Consider the following 22,968-nt stretch of genomic DNA (forward strand, 5'->3'; position numbering starts at 1 on the left):
GATTTGCAAATTGGAAAATTCATACTTTTTCAAGAATGGACTAAAAAAAATATCATACTTTTTGGAACGGAAGGAGTATACTTATATAGAAATATTTTAAAATCCAGCCCGCCCCAAATATAAAAAAAGTGTGACCCACTTGAAACATGGTCTGGCACGGGCTGGGGTTGTATTTAAGCAGGACTCATCGGGCTTAGGCACGACCAGTCCACGTCCGTGTGTGACCATTAATAATTTTTGTCGAATATTTCATTACAAATTACAATGTTAAGATCGATGTAATTCAGTTGAACTTTATTACTACTATTATTCAAGTTATATGGAATTGAATACCACACAGTCTACACTATATACCTTTTTTTTCAATTTCCATTTTTTTTCTTAATTACTTATTACTTTTATAAATTACTCCATAATCAATTGATTTAAGAGTAAACAAAAAATACTAAATTTATGTTAAAACAACAAAAATGAAATAAACGAAAAATTACATAATTAAAAAAAATAAAAATTCAACTAGAACATCGTACTACTATTGATTTCAATGACAGAATATTTAATTCTTTATAGTGAAAGTAGAAATTCTGAATCTATTAGTTGGCTTTGATTTCACTTGACAATCCGTTCATCCCTCTTCTCCTTACAGAGACCACACTCTCCTCTGTGTGCGTCTCTTGTTGTCGTCGTCTTTCGTAAAATCTGCACTCCTCTTTCCTATCCCAATTTGATTTAGCACTGCCTCCTTAATTTCCGAAATTGCACCGCTGTTCTGGGGGAATTTCAATAGGAAAAAGGACTCACAAAGAGAATCAATCAATATGAAGTCTGAAGATTATTATTCGACCCCCCGTGAGTTCTCTCTTCCGCATTTTACCACAACGAATGGGTCGATTCAATGTATTCGGTATTAATTCTGTATTTATTTCTGCCCCTATCGTTTAATTGAAGATTTTGCTGTGAAATTTTGTGTCTCAGATTAGTTTTCTAATACTAAAACCCCAAAAATCTAACTGTTCTTGTCTTTAATTGATGACGAACCTTCGATTTTTCTGGAAAAAAAGGTCCTTTCCTTAATTGGTTGGCTGAAGCTTTTTATAGCAATACCTATTGTTTGTAGGTCGAGGTGCTGATATTATTTTTTCAATCTTTCTCGTCAGTTATCTCCATTTTACTTGTCAGCTAGGTGAGACAGTTACACAGAGTGAGTCGTTATGAGTTGTTGCTTTTCTCAGGTTAGGAAATAAATTAGTGGTTGTAGAGATGTTATGGGCCGAGTCGAGTTATTAGGGGAGTGTGGGTGGATATTGTGGGATTTCAGGATATGTTGTAACACACATGTTCAGCGAGAAGGTAAGAGATCAGCTAGCAGCTATTTTGTTCTTATTATATCGTATTTCTGTATCTTCAGTTTCTAGCTTGATTATCCCATGAAGATGCACAGATTTCTATCTAGCTTGAGACAACGATAAAATCAATAAGATGGCATCTTAGAGAGGTTATTGGCAAGGGACTAAGTAAATGCGGTCTTTGAAGCTTACAGAAGCTCTTTAGTTTCGTTAGAGAAAGATTGTGCGATGACTTAATGTGGACCTTTATATCTTTTATACTCAATATTCTCACTTTTATTGGGATATCAAGTGTTATGAGCATGATTACCTTTTCTAAGCACTTAGTTTGGAATAGGATGTCTGTCATGACAGGTGGGATGTGAGCATTTTAGCTGTCCATATGGAGTCTGATTCAACTATATAATTCCGTTGTCAAAATCAAATTAGTTATAATTCACGATAGAGATTGTCATGCAACTCGTAAATCAGTGCACGAAGTATCATGGACTACAAGGCTGCCCAGAATTAGGTCAAATATTAAGTGTTGGTGCTAATGAGGTCAAAGGAAGTAATTTTCAATTGAGGCCGGGATCTGCGTTGGTTAAATGAATTAGGTCAAATATTTAGTGTTGGTGCTGACAATTCATATACGATCGACAAACACCCAATTTCATAATTTTACTGTAGAGTTGCATCAAGTTTGCCCCTTTTTTGTCGTTTAAGTAGGTAACTCGCTGTCATTGTTGTTGTGTTCCACTTTTCCAGTACACGCCTAATAACATCTCTTATGTCTCCTCACTCATGATAGTTAACTTTAATTCATCTTAGAAATATACAGTATTTAGTGTGATGTTCTTAGGTTGGAATGTGTATTGTCACAGACAACTTTTTTCATCACGTTGAAGTCTTAAGATCATCATGTTGAGGAATCGTATTTCCAGGATCTCCTTATTTCAATATTTACGTGTGATTTATAGTTGGCACACCGGACTGGGTTTAGGATTTACGAAATTAGGTACTATAACTTGAATGTAGGATCCTTATTTTTCGAAGACAAAATTAGCTGCAGTGACTAAGCCATCCCTGGTACTGTCTTTTGCATTTTGGACAGATGTAACTACTTATAACAACGTGATGGATTATTATGCAACCAACCCTGGACCAATTGATGATTCCATTCTAAAAGATCAAGATAAGCATGTTTCAGCTGCAGTTTGGGAGGGACAGGTATTTTCACTTTGGCACTTGTGCAGCTTCTCATCTTGTGTCTTCGATGCCATGAGCACTTGTGCAGGTTTTGAAAAGATTTATAGCTTGTAAGGGGTTTATTTTTAATGTTAATAGGAGAGAGGTGCACTTCGATGCCATGAGCATACTTCAAAGCTTGATCGTTGGCTACTTACTGAGAGTCAAATTGAATTAGTTAAGAGGGCTGGATTTGGCTATTTGAGATTAATCCCCGCAATTAGTCTTGATAATCCACTCATATCTGCTCTAGTGGAGAGATGGAGGAAAGAAACTAATACATTTCATACGACTGTCGGAGAAATGACCATAACACTCGAAGATGTTGCTTACTTGCTTGGACTTCGAATCGATGGTGAACCTGTAATAGGTGTAACGTACACCACCTGTGATTCAGTATGTATCAAATATCTGGGTAAAGCACCAGATTCAGGGTACACGAGTGGTGGGATGGTGAAGCTGAGCTGGCTGAAAGAAGCTTTCTCCGTATGTCCCGAGGATGCTTCCATTGAAGACGTCGAGCACCACACTCGTGCCTACCTTCTATACCTTGTTGGTAGCACGATTTTTTCAACCACGACTGGTAATAAAGTGCCAGTTATGTATCTCCCGTTATTCGAGAATTTTGATGAAGCTGGGAAGTATGCATGGGGTGCAGCAGCGTTGTCCTTCTTATACAGGGCACTCGGTAATGCCTCCCTTAGATCGCAAAGCACTATTAGTGGCTGTTTGACGCTGCTACAGGTGAAGTAAAACTAACTCGGTCATATCTTTTTCCTTTTGCAGAGTGATACTATTGCCCCAAAAAGGCTTAATGTCACTACCAGGCAAACACTTCAACAATGGCATTTATTTAAGAAAAAGTCTGAATTATAAACTGCAACGGTTATGCCGTTCTTTTTTGCAGTGCTGGAGTTACTATCGCCTGAATGTTGGTCGGCCTAAACTTCATCACGATCCTATCCATGAATGTTTTCCTTTTGTACTTAGGTGGAAAGGGAAACAAAGCGGTCCAACCTCAAATCGTGACGTGGTCTTCTACCGTAAAGCTTTGGATTCTCTAAAAGCTACCGATGTGAGTTTAGATATGCTTGCATACGACCCTTCAGTTTTTTTTTTGTTGTACATTCTGGTCTGTAATTGATCATGCGTGTTTCTTATTGTAGGTTGATTGGTGTCCGTATGCAAATATCAGCCATACTATTATACCCGAGAGCATCTTAAACCAACTCATTCTCGGAAGATCCAAGACAATGTTGATCTGCTTCGACAAGGCAGAAAGACACCTTCCAGATCGTTGCCTAAGGCAGTTTGGCATACATCAAATGGTCCCGGAAGAAGTGCAGCATTGGGAAAGGAAGACCCGTGGTGTTGATGGCGGGGTAGATCTATCTGGGAAAATGGAGGCAGAGATAAATGAGTGGGAAAATCGTCGTTTCCATATTGTGGAGGCTGAGGAAGGCCTCGATGAGGGCCAATACGTGAACTGGTACTCAAGAATCACGCGGAGGCTGGTAGGAAGGCCTATACCTATCTCATCAGAGTTTCAGAGAATGGTAAGTAAGGAAGCCTCTGCCTCAATTCAAATTATCAGTAGGGTAATATTTACGAAATTCGATATCTTGTACAGAATGCTGCACTGAGGGACATTGCACATGTAGCAGATACCCTCTCGACGCACGGAATGGACGACCTACAAATACAGTCTGTTACGAGAATCAGGTACATCGTACACGAATGCCTGAGGGATCATGCTGGAACGTCAACCGTGTCCTTGGAAAACTCAGAGAGTGAGGCTGTCAAGAAGATCAGAGGAAAGGAAAGGGTAAGAAGAAGGGGTACAAGTAAACGCAGACGAAAAGATGATCCTGAGGAATTCTATGCGTCAAGCATGCATATCCAAGTATATAACGTGCCCAATGAGGTTGATCACGAACAAAATCTGGGCCTCCCACGGATTCCTGGTCACGCTTTATCACCCACTCAGAGAATCGGTGGGGTGATGGAAAACAATGGCACTAATGAAGCTGATCAGCACGAAGTCGAAGAAGTTGATGAAGACCACCTTTCTCATGGATCGGAGGAAAATCCATGCGAGTCCCTTACTAATGTTGGTGTTGTAGAGCAGCCCTCGCTGGGAACTAGTGAGGACGTGACCCACCAGAACGATTTCAGTGTCACAGCGTAGTTGGTTGAACGAAGTTAAATCCATGTCTTTTGAGGTAAATATTATTTGTTTCTGGCCGTCTAACATATAAAAATCTACTATTAGATGGCATACTTGTGCTTGTGTCGGACTATTAGATAGTCATGCTGCGTTTTATGGTTTAGACTGTCTGATACTTTTGTTCTGACTGGTCAAGAAATTTTATAAGGTTGTGAAGATGCCTAATTTAGCTTAATATAGATACACTTGTGTATTGTTTGCCACTACTTTGGGAAAAAATCTCATGCGATTCTCTTGATTTATACAGGAAATTTCAAAGGGTGACATGTGGCCGATAACCGTTGGGGAGTTTAGTTTCCGACTTGGTCGGAGATGACAAGATTCCTCGAGCCATCTTGTAAATTGAAAGTGTTTGGCCCTCGGCCATGTTTCAGATTGTAGAACATTGATAGATTTTCTATTCTTGAATCATATTGTTGGTTTGGCTTCTATAATGAGATTTGATTGTGCAATCACTAAACATACTATGCCAAGAGGGAGATTGACTTGAAGCAGTGAAAACTAAAGGTAATATAGAAATAGCCACTTTGAGTCTAATTTCTTTTCACAATCAAATGAACCTGCCAAAGAGGAAAGGCACCCCTAGTAGCCCAAATTGAACATGTGAGTGAGGGACACAAGTGGAGACTGTGGAGCAACTAACCGATTGGAGTAGAGGTGATAGGTTAGAAAAAGAAGAAAAATGAGGAAAGAGATTTAGAGTACAAAGAAAAAGAGGGTAGGAAAACATAATATAACCTGACCAGTAGAATGTAGAGGCATGAGGCCAAAATGGCTATGGCATATCTCCAAATTTTGTGAAGTCAGAACCTTGTTAAGGAGGTCGTTCCCATCTTTTTATGTCTCCATATATTTTTATACACTTAGAATTCTAAACATAGATGAGTTATCTACCCTACCAAATATGTTTTTTTATTGAACTTAGAACCCATAGGACTCTAACCTACATACATAATGACCCCCAGGCCCCATTACAACCCGAAGAAAGATCTTAAGGAACTATTTTGTGTTGGCTGAACTCAAATAATCTATGGTACAATATTATAAGTGATGGTCTTTAACATCTCTAGTGAGAAATGAGTGACCAAAAGAATCCATCATTGGGTAAGATCAATGGCTATCTTGATAAACTGACAAAATGATCAAGTTGAAAAGGAGAGGTGGTGGAATAAGATGTTGTTGATAGTATGATTGAACTTGAGCTTGTGGGGACGTTTGCTAGGAAATAAGCTTGTCTTAAGCATATATTTGTTCACGTGTTTTATGTGATTTTTCTTTTAGTTTTGAGTCTTTGTGCGTTAGAGTTAATATAGCCTAGTTATTTTTAAGTTTAGAGTCGGTGAAGGGAACCATGCATTTGAAATTGCCTTATCTCTTTTTATCTTAACAAGTATGGTAAGTGTGAGAAGTTTGATAATGCTCATTTTCATGCATTGACTTTTGGGTGACATTAAATCTTTTTTGGGAAGATAATGCACAAATCGTGCAGGATAGCCACTGGATCAGTTAGAAAGTGTAAACGGCCAAGAAAATGAACATGAGACAAAATGGAGCAAAAATCGCATAAATGTAGGCAATTGATCAAGAAGAAGCATCTTCAAGAGAGCTGACGCTGCAAAATGAAGCATAAAGTAAGGACAATATGTGAATTATGGAAGTTTATGTTGGTTTCTGTTTGTTTGGATGTGTTTTGCAATGGTTAGTTGTTTGATTTTATAGACTGGGTTTACTTTGCGTAAAGTACATGGCTAGAGTTAGTTTTGTTGGTTTCTGGGGATTACAAGATATAAACCGGGCGTAATACAACCCAAAAGGAAGGAATACAGATGGAGAAACTGAAGCTGAAATTACAACGAAAAGAAACAATAAACCGTGAACAAAGTTTAGCCGAGTCGAGGAGGCCTCTTCCCGCAAGACGATATACGCCCCGGTAGTGCTCTCGGTTTGGCGTGTCGTCCCCAAAGGTAAAACGGCTACGTCTCTGGTGAAGCAGCACCGCTATCAGCAGAGCTCCGACGAACTGGATGGAGGAGAGGGCAGAGCTTCAACAGAAAGACAATGCAGAGAGAGGGAGAGAGCTTATGAATGCAGAGAATGTTTGTTTGTGTGTCTAATGCAGTGGTATGGCTAGCCTATTTATAGGCCAAACCACCATGCAGGGTCAACCAAGCCATTGAAGGCTCATCATGGCAAATTCGTAACCGTCGTCGGTTACAGGCGTGTGGCAGGAGTGTGCCTTTCGCGTGTGGAGCATGTGGATTTCTTATGTGGCAGCCGTGACTGTGCCTCGCTTGAAAATATGTCAAGCCACTTGGATTGCTGACTCAGCGGTAGTCTAAAAAGATTAGTTTGGGCCAAGCACCAAGCCCATAGAGCACCCAAATACCAAGATCCAAGATCGAGATCGGGATCGGGCCCGCGACCACGGGCTCGGGCAGGCGGCGGCGCGCGTGTGGGCTCTTTCACCCATCTTGGTCCACTATAATTATTAAGTAACATAAAGTCACTTAATTTAAACACATTAAAATATGTGTTACTTCTCCTATGTGGGATAATTAACACTAGTTAATTACTCCCTAAGCTCAAACTCCAAGCTTTAATTAAAAGCTAATTATACCCAACTTTAATCCACTATTTCTCACTCACCGGAAATCGGATTTGAGAAAGTGAATATACTACATTTATCTACGTAAAATGTAGATCGACGCTATATCATTTAATTTCACAAAATTAAATGTCTCGTGATGTTTATTATTTGGTCAAAATCAATTGACCGGACATATTTAATCCATGATTTTTACAAGTTTTGTTTGTGATTCGCATGCAAGTTGATCAGTTGGAGTGTATTTAGTTGTCGCGTCTTTCAATTTCGCTTTTATATCTCGAGGAAAGTATGCTCTATTTTCTTTCTTTCTGTTCGTTTAAGATGCTTTATTGTAGTTGCTCGAAGAAGATGAAGTAGAGAAATCATCTTAGAAAATCAGATTCGGTATTTTACTTTTGCTTTTGTACTAACTTACTTTTTCATCTTTATTCCTCTAGGAAAATGTGGTCCCCTTTTACTTTTCATGCATGTCTATTCCATTTCAGGTAAAGTTTTGTTTGTTCCATTTTTGAATCATAGCATCCACTAGCTTTACGTGTTCCTTCTAGTTCAGATATGCTAGTTTGTCGTTTTTGAGTTTTTCACTCTCATTGGCTAGTTAGGTACTCCCTCTATCCCATTAAATATGCAATATTTACTTTTCGGCATGAGATTTTATGCAGTATTGTTTTGTGAGTTAGTGAAGAGAGAGTAAAGTAAGAGAGAAGAAAAAGTTGAGAGAATATTATTTCCATTTCCACGACATCCTAGCATAATGTTTTCGCTTCTTGTTCATCCTTGTGTGATTCAATCCTTTCTTTCCTTCCATGTGCTAGTCCATAGTTTCGTGGGTTAGGGTTTTGAGGCATCGCTAGGATTAAGTGTCAAACGACACGCATATAGGACTTGGGAGTCTGCTTGATCCATTCACATATTTCTCATGCACATGCACGAAGGTGGACCGATTAGTCAGTGTAATGGATAAGTCTTCAATATTTATCTATAATTTTACATGTACACTCGGGCAGTTTCGGAACTTTTGCAAGTCCAAAAACATATAAAAACACTAAAAACTAAGGGGGTAAAAATCGTATATTTAATTTGCATCAATAGTATCCCTCAAATTGGTTGAGATAAGCGCGTGCGTCCCACACACAAGCGCGTGCGTCCCACACACAAGCGCATGGACTGTGCAAGCCTGCTTTTACATGTTGCGGCATTCAAACATTCCAGTATCATGTCTTTTAGAGCTACGCAGTCCTAAGCATTGACTTGTAATTACCCAAGAGATATGTACACTGAATTACTCTCTCTCTTCTAATAGGAGTTCCGTTTTTTTATTTTAGTCCGTCTGCAAATAAGAGCTCCAATTCATTTTTACTATAAATGGTAATAGGGTTTCATATTTCACTAACTCATTCCACTCACATTTTATTTAAAACTAATATATCTAAGTGAGACCCACCATATTCCACTAACTTTTTTTTATCCACTTTTCTTAACATTTCTTAAAATCTGTGCTGCCAAGAAATGAGACTCCTAATGGCGGACGGATGAAGTATTATAGATTAATAAGTATATTATCATTGGTCTACGTAAAAAAGAATGTATGCTATAATAGTATAATACTCCCTCCATCCAACTAATTATAAGTGAATGATCTTTCTTTTTTTGGTTTTCCATTATAAATGATTGATTTCCATTTTAAGCTAAAAACAAAACATCTAATTAGTCTTACTTTATTTTTTCTTAATTTATCATCTCTCCTACTTTTTTGTCTCACTTTAACTCAATAACTATCATTTTTTTTAAATCACGTGCCGACAAGAACTCAATCACATATAGTGGGACGGAAGGAGTACTTCGTACGTCCCAGTCTAAGTAAGAAAATTCTATTTTGGTACATGATTTTACAGAGTGGTGTTATAGTACTAGCTTAAAAAAGTACAAGAGAGAATAAAGTAAGAAAAAAAAATAAATATTGTCATAAAATGAAGAAAAAAAAAATATTCTTTATGACTTACTTAGGTTGGAACCTTCTAAAAGGGATATAGTATAAAATATTTTATATCAATATGACTATGAGCATGGATAGTTTTTCTGTAATACTTTTGAATTTAAATTAGTCACATAACACTAGAAGTTATTAATTAGCAAAATTAAGTATCGCAACACTCTACAAAAGGGATCTTAGGCCATCCACTACGTTGTCTCTATACCGTCCCTTAAATACTATTTGACCACTATTTGAGAGTCCCACTGTCCTTTTTTCCTCCATACCTTAACTAAGGAACGGAACCTGCAACGCTCCGTCCCTTAACCGTCCCTTATTCCGTCCCTTAATTACTATTCATTCAATTTCATTTTTTATTTTTTTCCCAACCCAATTCAATTAAAACAAACACACAACATAAAAAACACACAACATAATTTAAAATACAAATTTAAAGAAAAATAAAAAAACTACTCCGCCGGCTAATCATCCTCCGGAGGTGGTCGAGGTTGAGGGGGAGTCGGAAGGCCAAGTTGTGCTGCCATATACACAATTCCGTTCCACCAGGCCGTGAATTGGGCGTACGAGAAGCGGGAAGTGTACGCCATTGTGGCGGTCATGTACGCCACCATAAGTGTGTCTGAGCCTCCCCGCGAGCCCGATCCCGAGGCCGGCTGGCTTGATTCGCCTCGGCCCTTCCTTGCTCTAGCCGCTTTCACCGCCTTCGTCCCTTGCGGCCGACAGCGCCCACTCGCGGATCCTCCAGCATCGCCGACCGTACCCGCAAACTCCTGGGATTCAGCCTCAGGTTGGCTGATGCCCTCAGCGGTGTCACCACCAGACGAGTATTGGCCACTCGCCGTATGCTTCGTGCGCTTCGAGGTTGAGCCCGAGCTTGAGCGAAAACCGCCGGCCCACCGTTCCTCGTCCTTGATGGCCTGCCAAACATCAACAAATCTGAATTGATGACGTTCGTCCTGGTAGTAGGCGCGCAAAGCGGACGTCAAAATGTCGGTTGCCGTTGCGCCGCTTTGGTAGCGCGCCTCTTCGGCCGAGTAGATGCTGCAGAATTTTTTGACATGTCGGTCGACTCGGTCAAAGTGAGAGCGGAGCATTTTAAACACTTTATCTGGTGGTAGACCTCGCAGACCTTTTCCCAGAAACACTTCCGAGATTGTTGATTCCCGACGATGGGATCGTACGAGACGGTGATCCAGGCGTTGTACACCGCCAGCGTTTCGAGGTTGTTGTACGGATGCCGGCCAAGATCCTCTTCCTCTTCTTCCTCGTCCTCGCCCGCCTGGGGTTGTACACCACCTCGGCCACCTCCACTGCCTCGGCCTACTCCCGGCGTGGGATCAACGGGAAAATCCTCCCGGATCTGGGATAATCCCAGCGAATACCGCGGGGCGGAGGGACGGACATATGCATCAAGGTCAAAATTGGGTGGTTGGTACCCCCTGGCGTCGCCGAACCCTGGGTCCCCGACGTTGACGAACCGGAACCGCCCAATGTGTTGATCATGGTCTCCCAATCGCCGAACGCGTTGAGATCCCACCCGCCGGAGCCGGAACCGCCGTAGTTGCCGTCGCCGTCGCCGGACATCTTGAGTTGTTATATGAAAATTTGAGAGAAAATTTGAGAGAAAATTTAGATGATAGGAAGAATAGATGTGTAGTTGTGTGTGAAATGATGATGAGTTTAGGAGTATTTATAGAGTAAAAAAATTAATTAATAATAAATTTTTTTTTTTAAAAAAAACGGTATTATTATCGTTACAATTTTTTTTTCTTTTATTTTTTATTTTATTTTTTTTTAAAATTCGAATTTAAAAAAAAAATATTTATTGCTCCAGCACGTGACGACGCCCACTCGCGGGCCGGCGAGTGGGCGTCACGCACGACGCCAGGTCGCGCCACGTCGCTTAGGCGCGTGGCGAGACAGCCCGTCTCTTGGCTCGACGGGACGAGACGCGGGACGGCGCGGGACGGGACGGCGAGCTGCAACGCGTCGAGTCGGGGTCCCGTCTCTCCGGGACGGTACGCGAGATGCCGGCGAGACGCGTAGTGGATGGTCTTAATGGACGTGAGCAAAAAATTTAAAAACTGAACATATGAACCGTACAATTTACCTTGGCACATATATATAGAGTGAGTACATATTGAAGGTACATAAAATAAAGGAAGAAGATGCACGTTTACTTGTAGGTACATAAAATACATGTAGGTAAACAACCATTAAATCATAGCCATAAATGTGTTAGTCAATAATTTTCGAGAAAATAGATGCGTCTAATGTTTCGACAGTCGACAATTACTAAAAAATTTAAAAACAAACAGAATTTGTAGCCAGTTTAATTGGTAATGCCTAAAATCGATGTATCGTGATACCTGAGGCTAGACAAGCACAGCGGTTCCGAACCGCCGATTCCGGTTCATGAACCGGCGGTTCACGGTTCAAGATATGCTTGAACCGGAACCGGCCCGCCAAGGGTCCCGATGGTTCCGGTTCCGGTTAAAAAACCGGCGGTTTACGCGGCGGTTCAAAACCGTCAGTTTTCGGCCTGAACCGGCAGTTCGTCGATTTTTAAATTTTTTTTTGTTGCATTTTTCAAATATTCAATTTTAATTAAATTACATTTCACTTTTCAAAGTTGTTACGACTCCAATAATAAGCGGTTATTATAGCTAGCGTCGGAAGCAATTCTCTCTCGTTCAGTCTTCAATCGAAAATTCAAAGTTATACACATTGAAGCTAAACTAACTAAGTATATACGAACACGCAAATATATATATTCTCACATTTTTTAGTGTTCCTTGATTTGTGTAATTGTGTCGATTGATTTTACTGTAAACATTTCTTCGTTTAATCACTTTATTTATGTCGATTCATTTTACTGTAAACATTTCTAATTTAACTATTGTAGCTTCAGCACCTTTCAATAGTTTGATTGAATTTTTTTTTGGATTATTTTTATTTATGTATGTATGAAATGTGCGTAAATAAAATTAAAACAATACGATTAAAGTTGTAATTTTATTGAAATTACACGTTTACAACAATTACAAATAAAAAAACCTTGAGGTCTTGAAGTCTTAAACAAAAATTTAAATACAAACGAGACTACTAGTAAACAACGAAGCTAATTAGTTTTTACAAATTACAAAAACGATGTAGAAGTTCTTATAAAAAACTTGTAAGTATATATACTATTAATCGACGAAGGAGATCTTTCTACATAACTAAATTAAGGACACCTTTAGCAATTCAACCTTAAATGTTGAGTTTAGTATAACAATCAACAATTATAGTAGAATTGTCAAAAGTTTCCCGGATTTAGCCGTATAGAGAAATCTACTTCTTGAGTATATACAAATACAATTATATAATTGTATTTGCATATGTTTAAAGTAGGAACAAATGGGAAAAAAAAAGAAATAAAGGAAAGAGGACTTGAGCTCAACTTAAATTTAAAATTTAAGTTGAGGTGCCTACGTATCCCCAATGCTCATTTGCATTAGGGAATCAAAGTCCACGTAGGTCTCTTACCTTATTTACCTATTTGGCTCGGCCGGCAGCGGTTGACGGTTGCCCTACGATTCATCCCCGGTGAATTCATCTTGTGATCCCTCATGGCGATCATCTCAATCATTTTCTTGTTCTCGGACGTCAGCTTTGGCCCAATCATCAAGTAACATCACGGCTTCTATATTTTTCGTCAAGAGCTTACTTCTTGATTCATCCAACACACGCGAGCCAACACTAAAAGCGGACTCGATGGCGACAGTGGAAGCCGGAACAGAAAAAATCTCCTTGGCCATTGACGCAAGGATGGGAAAATCTTTCTCGTGGGTTCCCCACCAATATGGACGTCGATTTGGGCGGGAGGAGTAGGACCTTCATCACCAAAGGAAAAGAGTGAATCGAAATATAAATCTAATTCACTTACCATACCTAAGGACCTTCCGCCGGTGTTGTAGCTGTATAGGTCGGCTAGTTAGGATTGCGCGTCGGGGTCATCATAATCGGCTAGAAATGCAAAGCCATAGTTATGTTGTGGAGGAGGGGGGTTCTGACTTGGTGGATGTTGTTATACTTGGTTTCATATTCGGTGTAGAGAGCGTGCAAGTTAAACTCGAAGGTTTGTTGGATAATGGACCGGTCCAGGAGGGTTATTTGAAAGGTTTCTGAGAGGTCTACTCCAAATTCGTCACTAGTATCGGATTGGATTGCTTGAAGGGGGCCAAGATCAATTGAACTCAAATTGTTATAATAAAAATCCAAAATCCTTGAGGTACCGGTTAATTTCCATTTTGGATCCAATACCTTTGCAATCAAAAACACAGTTGGAATCTCACTGAAATACTTGAGCCATTTTTCAATCATGTAATATAAGACACACATTAGCTCAAGTGAAGAGGAAGCATTTTTCATTGCAGTTTTAAAACCAAGGGATATGTACATGCAATGTTCTAAAATACGAACAACAGTGCAATAATAAACACCCGACAATTCAACAGTAGCAGTTTTAAAATATTTAAACAATTTAAATAAAGCCACACTATGTTCCCAACAACTATGCGAAAGATATAAATCATGAACGAGATGGGTTCTAAAAAAATCACATAAACAATCTTTATGTGTCAAAGTAGAATTCAGACAATCATATGTCGAATTCCATCTATGAGACACATCCATAGTAAAATTCGTATACCTGACATTCTTTTGATGACAATATTTCTTCCATGCTTTGTCACTAGCTGGCTTTTGATGGATTAACCTAACTGCAGTTTTAATGGAGAAACATGTTTTTGCCATAATTCAAGCACATCTTGTACACGTAAATTTAAAATATGACAAATGCATCTTTGATGAAAATACTTACCTCCAATTACCGGTGCACAAGCCGCAATCAAATCGCCAATACTTGCGGTGTTGGCAGTTGCATTATCAAAACCGATAGAAAATATCTTGTTGCATAATTGAAACTCATTTAAAATTTGTATAATCAAAGAAGCAATTTCGGGTGCAGTGTGTGGACTTTCAAATTCTCTAAAACCTATTAAACACTTGTTTAAAGTCCAACTATTGTCCACAAAGTGAACCGTAATGCCCATGTATGAATGACGGTTAAAACAATCCGTCCACACATCTGAGCAAATGTTCACTCTGTGGCCCAAGTTAACTAAATAACGTGATAATTCTACCTTTTCTCCAAACATTGCCGAACGGTAGATCGTTGCACGGTCATTCTACCTATTCTCTTGGTTGCTACGTTCAAACCACTTTGCATAGTAACCTCAAATTTTTTGTCATCATAAACGTTAAAAGGAAAATGCTTCATTGCCGACAATCTAGTCATAACATCAGAAAAAAAATTTTGATCATATTTAAACAGAGGCGTACCTGACGAACCCGAGCCGCCGGGTTGGAAGTTTAGTTGGGTTTGGGTAGAAGTAGTGCCGCATTCTACCGGATGCTTCGTCACCAAATGGCGACGGAGGGTGTCATATCCTCCACCAGTCGCAAATTTGTACACTTTATCGCAATAGTTGCAGTAAGCATGAAACGCCGATGTCTCTTCTTGAGAGGTCGGATCATGAAGACTTGGAATCACCACCGAGACCTTCTTGTAGTGTTTGACAAAAATGTCAGATTTCAAAGCTTTTGCCGTGTTAGTGGGTGGAGGGGGAGGCATCTCCTCATTTCCGCCGGTGCTAGACGGAATACGAGAATGAGATCTATCCTCGTTGGTGTCCGAGTCCGACGATATAGCAACGTCGAACTCGTTAGCTTGTTGGGAACCACCTCCCCTACCCCCACCTTGTTGCATTTCAGCGAGTAGCAAGGCGGTCCTATGATCTTCTTCTATGTACAAATATTATATAAGTTGAAGTTATAAGTATGAACGCAAAAAAAAAAAAATTATGAACTCAATTTTATGAAATTATGAAATATGAATTGGAAAAACAAATTTTTCATTACTTACTTGCATCCGTTCAGCCTGCACTCGGGAAACCTCTTTCATAATTTCTCGACGGCTAGTACTTTGATCTTGGGCAATTCCCTTGCCCCGATCACCACAGCCCGATCCACCACGAGAAGAAGACATATTGATGAATGAAAGTAGTATGGATGAAATATGTATGAAGTATGAAATAAGTGGTAAATTACGAGCACAATAACAAATATAGTAGTGAGACTAGTGAGTAGTGAGTAGTAGAATATAGAAACTAATAAACAACTTGAGCAATTAGAGAAAATGAGGACATAATAGAGAAATGAAGATTGAGATAAGGAAATCCTTGTTAACACAAGAATGTGGTGAGTAGAAATGAGGGGAAGTGGGGTAATTATAGGAGTAAAATTGGAAGAAATAAAAAAAAATCAAATTTCGAATTCTGCATGAACCGGCGGTTCAGTCCACGATTTTGCACCGAAAACCGCCGGTTTCTGACCGATTTTGCAGGCCTACGCACTGCACCTTATGACCTACGCCTGAAAAGTTGCCGGAACCGGCGGAAACCGCCGGTTTTTCTGAACCGTAGCCTGAAACCCTACAACCCTATGCCGGAAATTGCCGTTTGAACCGTTGAACTGCCGGTTCAAACCGGCAAACCGCCAATTCACGGTTCACAAATCCTTCGACCCTGAACCGGCCCGTTGGAACCGGCAACCCGCCGGACGGTTCGAACCGCCGGGCCGGTTCGGATTGTGCACGGCTACCTGAAGCGGCATGCTACGCAAAGTCAGTGCGTAGACTACCACACTTTTGCCTTCTCGTCTTCGTACCAACAAGGTTGGCCTTGCAAGCAGCATAATGAAGGTTGGTTGTGTGAGGTTGATCTCTCCCCGTGTGAGCTGCACGACAAAGGAGGCAACGCGTGCTTAACAAAATGCATGTTTTTGAGGAAATCACTCATGTTTAGTGATTGCACAATCAAATCTCGTTATAGAAGCCAAACCAACAATCTGATTAAAGTATAGAAAATCTATCAATATTCTACAATCTGAAACACTTTCAATTTACAAGACAGACTCGAGGAACCTTGTCATCTCCGACCAAGTCGGAAGCTAAACTCCACACCGATTGTCGGCCCACATGCCACCGTTTGAAATTTCCTGTATAAATCAAGAGAATCGCATGAGATTTTTTCCCAAAGTAGTGGCAAACAATACACAAGTGTATCTATATTAAGCTAAATTAGGCATCTTCACAACCTTATAAAATTTCTTGACCAGTCAGAACAAAAGTATCAGACAGTCTAAACCATAAAACGCAGCATGACTATCTAATAGTCCGACACAAGCACAAGTATGCCATCTAATAGTAGATTTTTATATGTTAGACGGCCAGAAACAAATAATATTTACCTCAAAAGACATGGATTTAACTTCGTTCAACCAACTACGCTGTGACACTGAAATCGTTCTGGTGGGTCACGTCCTCACTAGTTCCCAGCGAGGCCTGCTCTACAACACCAACATTAGTAAGGGACTCGCATGGATTTTCCTCCGATCCATGAGAAAGGTGGTCTTCATCAACTTCTTCGACTTCGTGCTGGTCAGCTTCAGTAGTGCCATTGTTTTCCATCACCCCATGACCAGGATTCCGTGTGAGGCACAGATGTTGTTCGTGATCAACCTCATTGGGAACGTTATATACTTGGATATGCATGCCTGACGCATAGAATTCCTCAGGATCATCTTTTCGTCTGCGTTTACTTGTACCCCTTCTTCTTACCCTTTCCTTTCCTCTGATCTTCTTGACAGCCTCACTCTCTGAGTTGTCCAAGGACACGGTTGACGTTCCAGCATGATCCCTCAGGCATTCGTGTGCGATGTACCTGATTCTCGTAACAGCCTGTATTTGTAGGTCGTCCATTCCGTGCGTCGAGAGGGTATCTGCTACATGTGCAATGTCCCTCAGTGCAGCATTCTGTACAAGATATCGAATTTCGTAAATATTACCCTACTGATAATTTGAATTGAGGCAGAGGCTTCCTTACTTACCATTCTCTGAAACTCTGATGAGATAGGTATAGGCCTTCCTACCAGCCTCCGCGTGATTCTTGAGTACCAGTTCACGTATTGGCCCTCATCGATGCCTTCCTCAGCCTCCACAATATGGAAACGACGATTTTCCCACTCATTTATCTCTGCCTCCATTTTCCCAGATAGATCTACCCCGCCATCAACACCACGGGTCTTCCTTTCCCAATGCTGCACTTCTTCCGGGACCATTTGATGTATGCCAAACTGCCTCAGGCAACGATCTGGAAGGTGTCTTTCGGCCTTGTCGAAGCAGATCAACATTGTCTTGGATCTTCCGAGAATGAGTTGGTTTAAGATGCTCTCGGGTATAATAGTATGGCTGATATTTGCATACGGACACCAATCAACCTACAATAAGAAACACGCATGATCAATTACAGACCAGAATGTACAACAAAAAAAAAACTGAAGGGTTGTATGCAAAGCATATCTAAACTCACATCGGTAGCTTTTAGAGAATCCAAAGCTTTACGGTAGAAGACCACGTCACGATTTGAGGTTGGACCGTTTTGTTTCCCTTTCCACCTAAGTACAAAAGGAAAACATTCATGGATAGGATTGTGATGAAGTTTAGGCCGACCAACATTCAGGCGATAGTAACTCCAGCACTGCAAAAAAGAACGGCATAACCGTTGCAGTTTATAATTCAGACTTTTTCTTAAATAAATGCCATTGTTGAAGTGTTTGCCTGGTAGTGACATTAAGCATTTTTGGGGCAATAGTATCACTCTGCAAAAGGAAAAAGATATGACCGAGTTAGTTTTACTTCACCTGTAGCAGCGTCAAACAGCCACTAATAGTGCTTTGCGATCTAAGGGAGGCATTACCGAGTGCCCTGTATAAGAAGGACAATGCTGCTGCACCCCATGCATACTTCCCAGCTTCATCAAAATTCTCAAATAACGGGAGATACATAACTGGCACTTTATTACCGGTCGTGGTTGAAAAAATCGTGCTACCAACAAGGTATAGAAGGTAGGCACGAGTGTGGCGCTCGACGTCTTCAATGGAAGCATCCTCGGGACATACGGAGAAAGCTTCTTTCAGCCAGCTCAGCTTCACCATCCCACCACTCGTGTACCCTGAATCTGGTGCTTTACCCAGATATTTGATACATACTGAATCACAGGTGGTGTACGTTACACCTATTACAGGTTCACCATTGATTCGAAGTCCAAGCAAGTAAGCAACATCTTCGAGTGTTATGGTCATTTCTCCGACAGTCATATGAAATGTATTAGTTTCTTTCCTCCATCTCTCCACTAGAGCAGATATGAGTGGATTATCAAGACTAATTGCGGGGATTAATCTCAAATAGCCAAATCCAGCCCTCTTAACTAATTCAATTTGACTCTCAGTAAGTAGCCAACGATCAAGCTTTGAAGTATGCTCATGGCATCGAAGTGCACCTCTCTCCTATTAACATTAAAAATAAACCCCTTACAAGCTATAAATCTTTTCAAAACCAAGACACAAGATGAGAAGCTGCACAAGTGCCAAAGTGAAAATACCTGTCCCTCCCAAACTGCAGCTGAAACATGCTTATCTTGATCTTTTAGAATGGAATCATCAATTGGTCCAGGGTTGGTTGAATAATAATCCATCACGTTGTTATAAGTAGTTACATCTGTCCAAAATGCAAAAGACAGTACCAGGGGGCAGGGATGGCTTAGTCACTGCAGCTAATTTTGTCTTCGAAAAATAAGGATCCTACATTCAAGTTATAGTACCTAATTTCGTAAATCCTAAACCCAGTCCGGTGTGCCAACTATAAATCACACGTAAATATTGAAATAAGGAGATCCTGGAAATAAGATTCCTCAACATGATGATCTTAAGACTTCAAGGTGATGAAAAAAGTTGTCTGTGACAATACACATTCCAACCTAAGAACATCACACTAAATACTGTATATTTCTAAGATGAATTAAAGTTAACTATCATGAGTGAGAAAACATAAGAGATGTTATTAGGCGTGTACTGGAAAAGTGGAACACAACAACAATGACAGCGAGTTACCTACTTAAATGACAAAAAAGGGGCAAACTTGATGCAACTCCACAGTAAAATTATGAAATTGGGTGTTTGTCAATCGTATATGAATTGTCAGCACCAACACTAAATATTTGACCTAATTCATTTAACCAACGCAGATCCCGGCCTCAATTGAAAATTACTTCCTTTGACCTCATTAGCACCAACACTTAATATTTGACCTAATTCTGGGCAGCCTTGTAGTCCACGATACTTCGTGCACTGATTTACGAGTTGCATGACAATCTCTATCGTGAATTATAACTAATTTGATTTTGACAATGGAATTATATAGTTGAATCAAACTCCATATGGACAGCTAAAATGCTCACATCCCACCTGTCATGACAGACATCCTATTCCAAACTAAGTGCTTAGAAAAGGTAATCATGCTCATAACACTTGATATCCCAATAAAAGTGAGAATATTGAGTATAAAAGATATAAAGGTCCACATTAAGTCATCGCACAATCTTTCTCTAACGAAACTAAAGAGCTTCTGTAAGCTTCAAAGACCGCATTTACTTAGTCCCTTGCCAATAACCTCTCTAAGATGCCATCTTATTGATTTTATCGTTGTCTCAAGCTAGATAGAAATCTGTGCATCTTCATGGGATAATCAAGCTAGAAACTGAAGATACAGAAATACGATACAATAACGTGTGTGTTACAACATATCCTGAAATCCCACAATAGCCACCCAGACTCCCCTAATAACTCGACTCGGCCCATAACATCTCTACAACCAGTAATTAAATTTCCTAACCATAGGTCCATGATACTTTTATTTCAGCATTAGAGAAAAGCAGCAACTCATTGAAACTGTCTATGCAAGACTGATTGAACATATAGTGCTAACCTGGACCTACTAACAATAGGTATTATAAAAAGCTTCAGCCAACCAATTAAGGAAAGGACGTTTTTTCCAGAAAAATCGAAGGTTCGTCATCAATTAAAGTTAGATTTTTTGGGATTTTATTAGAAAACTAATCTGAGACACAAAATTTCACAGCAAACCTTCAATTAAACGATAGAGGCAGAAATAAATAGAGAATTAATACCGAATACATTGAATCGACCCATTCGTTGTGGTAAAATGCGGAAGAGAGAACTCACTGGGGGCCGAATAATAATCTTCAGACTTCATATTGATTGATTATTTCTGTGAGTCCTTTTTCCTATTGGAAACCTTCCATAACAGCGGTCGAATTGCAGCAATTTCGGAAATTAAGGAGGCAGTGCTAAATCAAATTGAGATAGGAAAGAGGAGTGCAGATTTTACGAAAGACAACGACAACAAGAGACGCACACAGAGGAGAGTGTGGTCTCTGTAGACAGAAGAGGGATTGACGGATTGGCAATTTGGCTTCCAAGTGAAAATTAAAGCCCACAAATGCTTTGTACTTTTCACCATTTCAGCGCTGGCATAGTTTTAAGAAATATAATAGAAAATGGGTTAAAAAAATTAATGGCACGTGAGTCCTATTTTTATTTGCTAGTTTTAAAATATGAGTGCCAATGAATTAGTAGAATGTGGGATAGTAAAAGTGAAAGTTGACAAATTTTTAAGTACAGACAAAAATGAAAATAAGTGACAATTTTTTTGGGACGGAGGGAATAATAAAATATATTTTTATACTTCATCTGTCATATAATAAGAGTCACATTTTATTATTTCGGTTTATCCCATAATAAGAGTCACATTTCACTTTTACCATAAAGAGTAAGTAGGTCTCACATTCTACATTCCACTAACTCAATTTACCCACATTCTATTAAAAAATTAATATAAAAATGTGGGACTCATATTCCACTAACTTTTCCAACCCACTATTCTTTACATTTCTATGACTACACAAAATGTGACTCCTATTGTTGAACAGTGAATATAATACTTCTTCATTCCTATAAAAAAGGTAAATTTAAGGTTAGACATGGATTTTAAAGTATAATTGATAAAGTAAGAGAAAATAAGAAAAAAATAGTTAAAATTGTGTAGTTGATAGTGATGCCCATAAATAATAAAGTAAAATAGAAGGAGAAAAAAGAAATTGCTATAAATAGATATGGATTGATTTTATGTGCAGATGAAAAAAAAATACTGTAGGACCTAATTTTATGAGATGAAAAGAATAGATTCATAGCATTGTAAATAAGGATTAATCGGAAGGGATCAGCTAAGGCATAAGCTAATCCACCTTATAATACACTAATGAAAAATAGGCCCGTGGAATCTATTTATAAAATTAAATAAAAGACTACCTTCGCATCTTCACTCATTAGTCATTACTCTCTCCCTCCCTACACTGCAACTCCTTTGTCTTTAAGAGGAAGAAACACCGATTTCCCTCTCTTATCTCTCTGTTCGCACACACCGATTCAAGCCATGTGATTTCTGACATATCATTCCTGTAATTCACTATTGCCTGATTCCGATGTCTACATTTTCATAGCACTGACCAATAAAAGACATGTGGAATCTATTTATAAACAACAACGTCGATGTCGAGTCCGTGCTCGAGAGGATCGGATTGCCTAACTAATCTAGCCAAGGATAGATCCGATAATGATTTCGGAAGCAGCTCTGTTCAGCTCCCGGAAACTGTGGCGAGAGAGAAGAATCGGACGACCGCATCGAGCGGCGGCGCTCTGGCTATGGCAATCCTGCTTCCGGTCAGGGTGCCGATCACGTTGGCTGTCACGCCGGCGGTGGCGCGATTTTTAGCGAGGCGGAATCTGATCGATAAGAGCGGATGAATGAATCGTGTTGCGAAAAAATAGCGATGCAGCTCGACATTTGATTTGTTGAATCTGGGAGGAATGGTTTTTTGTTGATGTGATTCTGAAGATAGGATGGTTTTGAATTTTGATGATTAATGACTAATGAGTGAAGATGTGAAGGTAGTCTTTTATTTAATTTTATAAAAAGATCATATGTCTATTTTTCATTAGTGTATTATATGGTGGATTAGCTTATGCCTTAGCTGATCCCTTCCGAGGATTAAGTACTCTAGCATTGAAATCAATACAATGTTCAATTTGAATTTACATTTTTTTAATTATTAATTTTTTATTGTTTTAACATAAATTTAGTTTTTTTAGTTACTCTTAAATCCATTGATTATAATTTATAAAAGAAATGTAATTAAGAAAAAAAAACAAGAAATGGAAATTGAAAAAAAAGTACTCCATCCATTCTCTCATAGTAGAGTTTTTTTTTCATTTTGAGAAGTTCCCTCATAATTGAGTATCCATATATAGTACTAATAAACAACTTTTCTCAATCTTACTTTACTATTTCTTACTTTATTCTCTCTATTTTATTCACTTTCTACTCTATTCTCTCTACTTTTTCTCTCTCTTACTTTTTTTATCTATTTACCTAACACATTAAATATTAATTTCTCAAACTCCGTGTCAAAAAGTTTCGTCTCAAATACAAATTGGAACATAAGAATATGACCAATTCTAGGGAATTTCTGAAGTTCAGTTTCCCACCCTA

At 39.3% G+C, this 22,968-nt stretch overlaps 2 protein-coding genes across 6 annotated transcripts; one reads left to right on the top strand and one right to left on the bottom strand.

The window, feature by feature from the left end:
* The first annotated feature begins 583 nt into the window (after positions 1 to 583).
* LOC121749656 (protein MAIN-LIKE 2-like) lies at positions 584 to 5,260 on the top strand. Of its 3 annotated transcripts, none has more exons than XM_042144243.1 (7): positions 584 to 904; positions 2,440 to 2,555; positions 2,673 to 3,317; positions 3,481 to 3,648; positions 3,740 to 4,129; positions 4,204 to 4,795; positions 5,048 to 5,260. In XM_042144243.1, the coding sequence occupies exons 1-6, from the start codon at positions 883 to 885 to the stop codon at positions 4,759 to 4,761; spliced, it is 1,899 nt and encodes a 632-aa protein (XP_042000177.1). In that variant the 5' UTR covers positions 584 to 882; the 3' UTR covers positions 4,762 to 4,795; positions 5,048 to 5,260. The 3 variants fall into 3 exon arrangements, with proteins under 3 accessions (XP_042000177.1, XP_042000176.1, XP_042000175.1); XM_042144242.1 differs by having other exon boundaries at positions 584 to 849; XM_042144241.1 differs by lacking the exon at positions 584 to 904 and adding an exon at positions 2,232 to 2,343.
* A 10,660-nt stretch (positions 5,261 to 15,920) lies between these two features.
* Positions 15,921 to 20,825, bottom strand: LOC121748745 (protein MAIN-LIKE 2-like). 3 transcript variants are annotated; one of them, XR_006039522.1, is made up of 8 exons: positions 20,583 to 20,825; positions 18,944 to 19,059; positions 18,204 to 18,848; positions 17,873 to 18,040; positions 17,391 to 17,780; positions 16,752 to 17,316; positions 16,426 to 16,499; positions 15,921 to 16,238 (listed from the first exon to the last, which is right to left on the bottom strand). XR_006039522.1 is itself a non-coding variant. In XM_042143237.1 (7 exons), exons 1-6 carry the CDS (start codon positions 20,611 to 20,613, stop codon positions 16,786 to 16,788), a joined length of 1,881 nt encoding a protein of 626 aa, XP_041999171.1. In that variant the 5' UTR covers positions 20,614 to 20,825; the 3' UTR covers positions 16,302 to 16,499; positions 16,752 to 16,785. The 3 variants fall into 3 exon arrangements, 2 of the variants coding, with proteins under 2 accessions (XP_041999171.1, XP_041999172.1); XM_042143237.1 differs by lacking the exon at positions 15,921 to 16,238 and having other exon boundaries at positions 16,302 to 16,499; XM_042143238.1 differs by lacking the exon at positions 15,921 to 16,238 and having other exon boundaries at positions 16,302 to 16,499; positions 20,528 to 20,825.
* Positions 20,826 to 22,968: the final 2,143 nt, after the last annotated feature.

This window comes from Salvia splendens, chromosome 9, assembly GCF_004379255.2.
Source record: "Salvia splendens isolate huo1 chromosome 9, SspV2, whole genome shotgun sequence".
Lineage (NCBI taxonomy): Eukaryota > Viridiplantae > Streptophyta > Magnoliopsida > Lamiales > Lamiaceae > Salvia > Salvia splendens.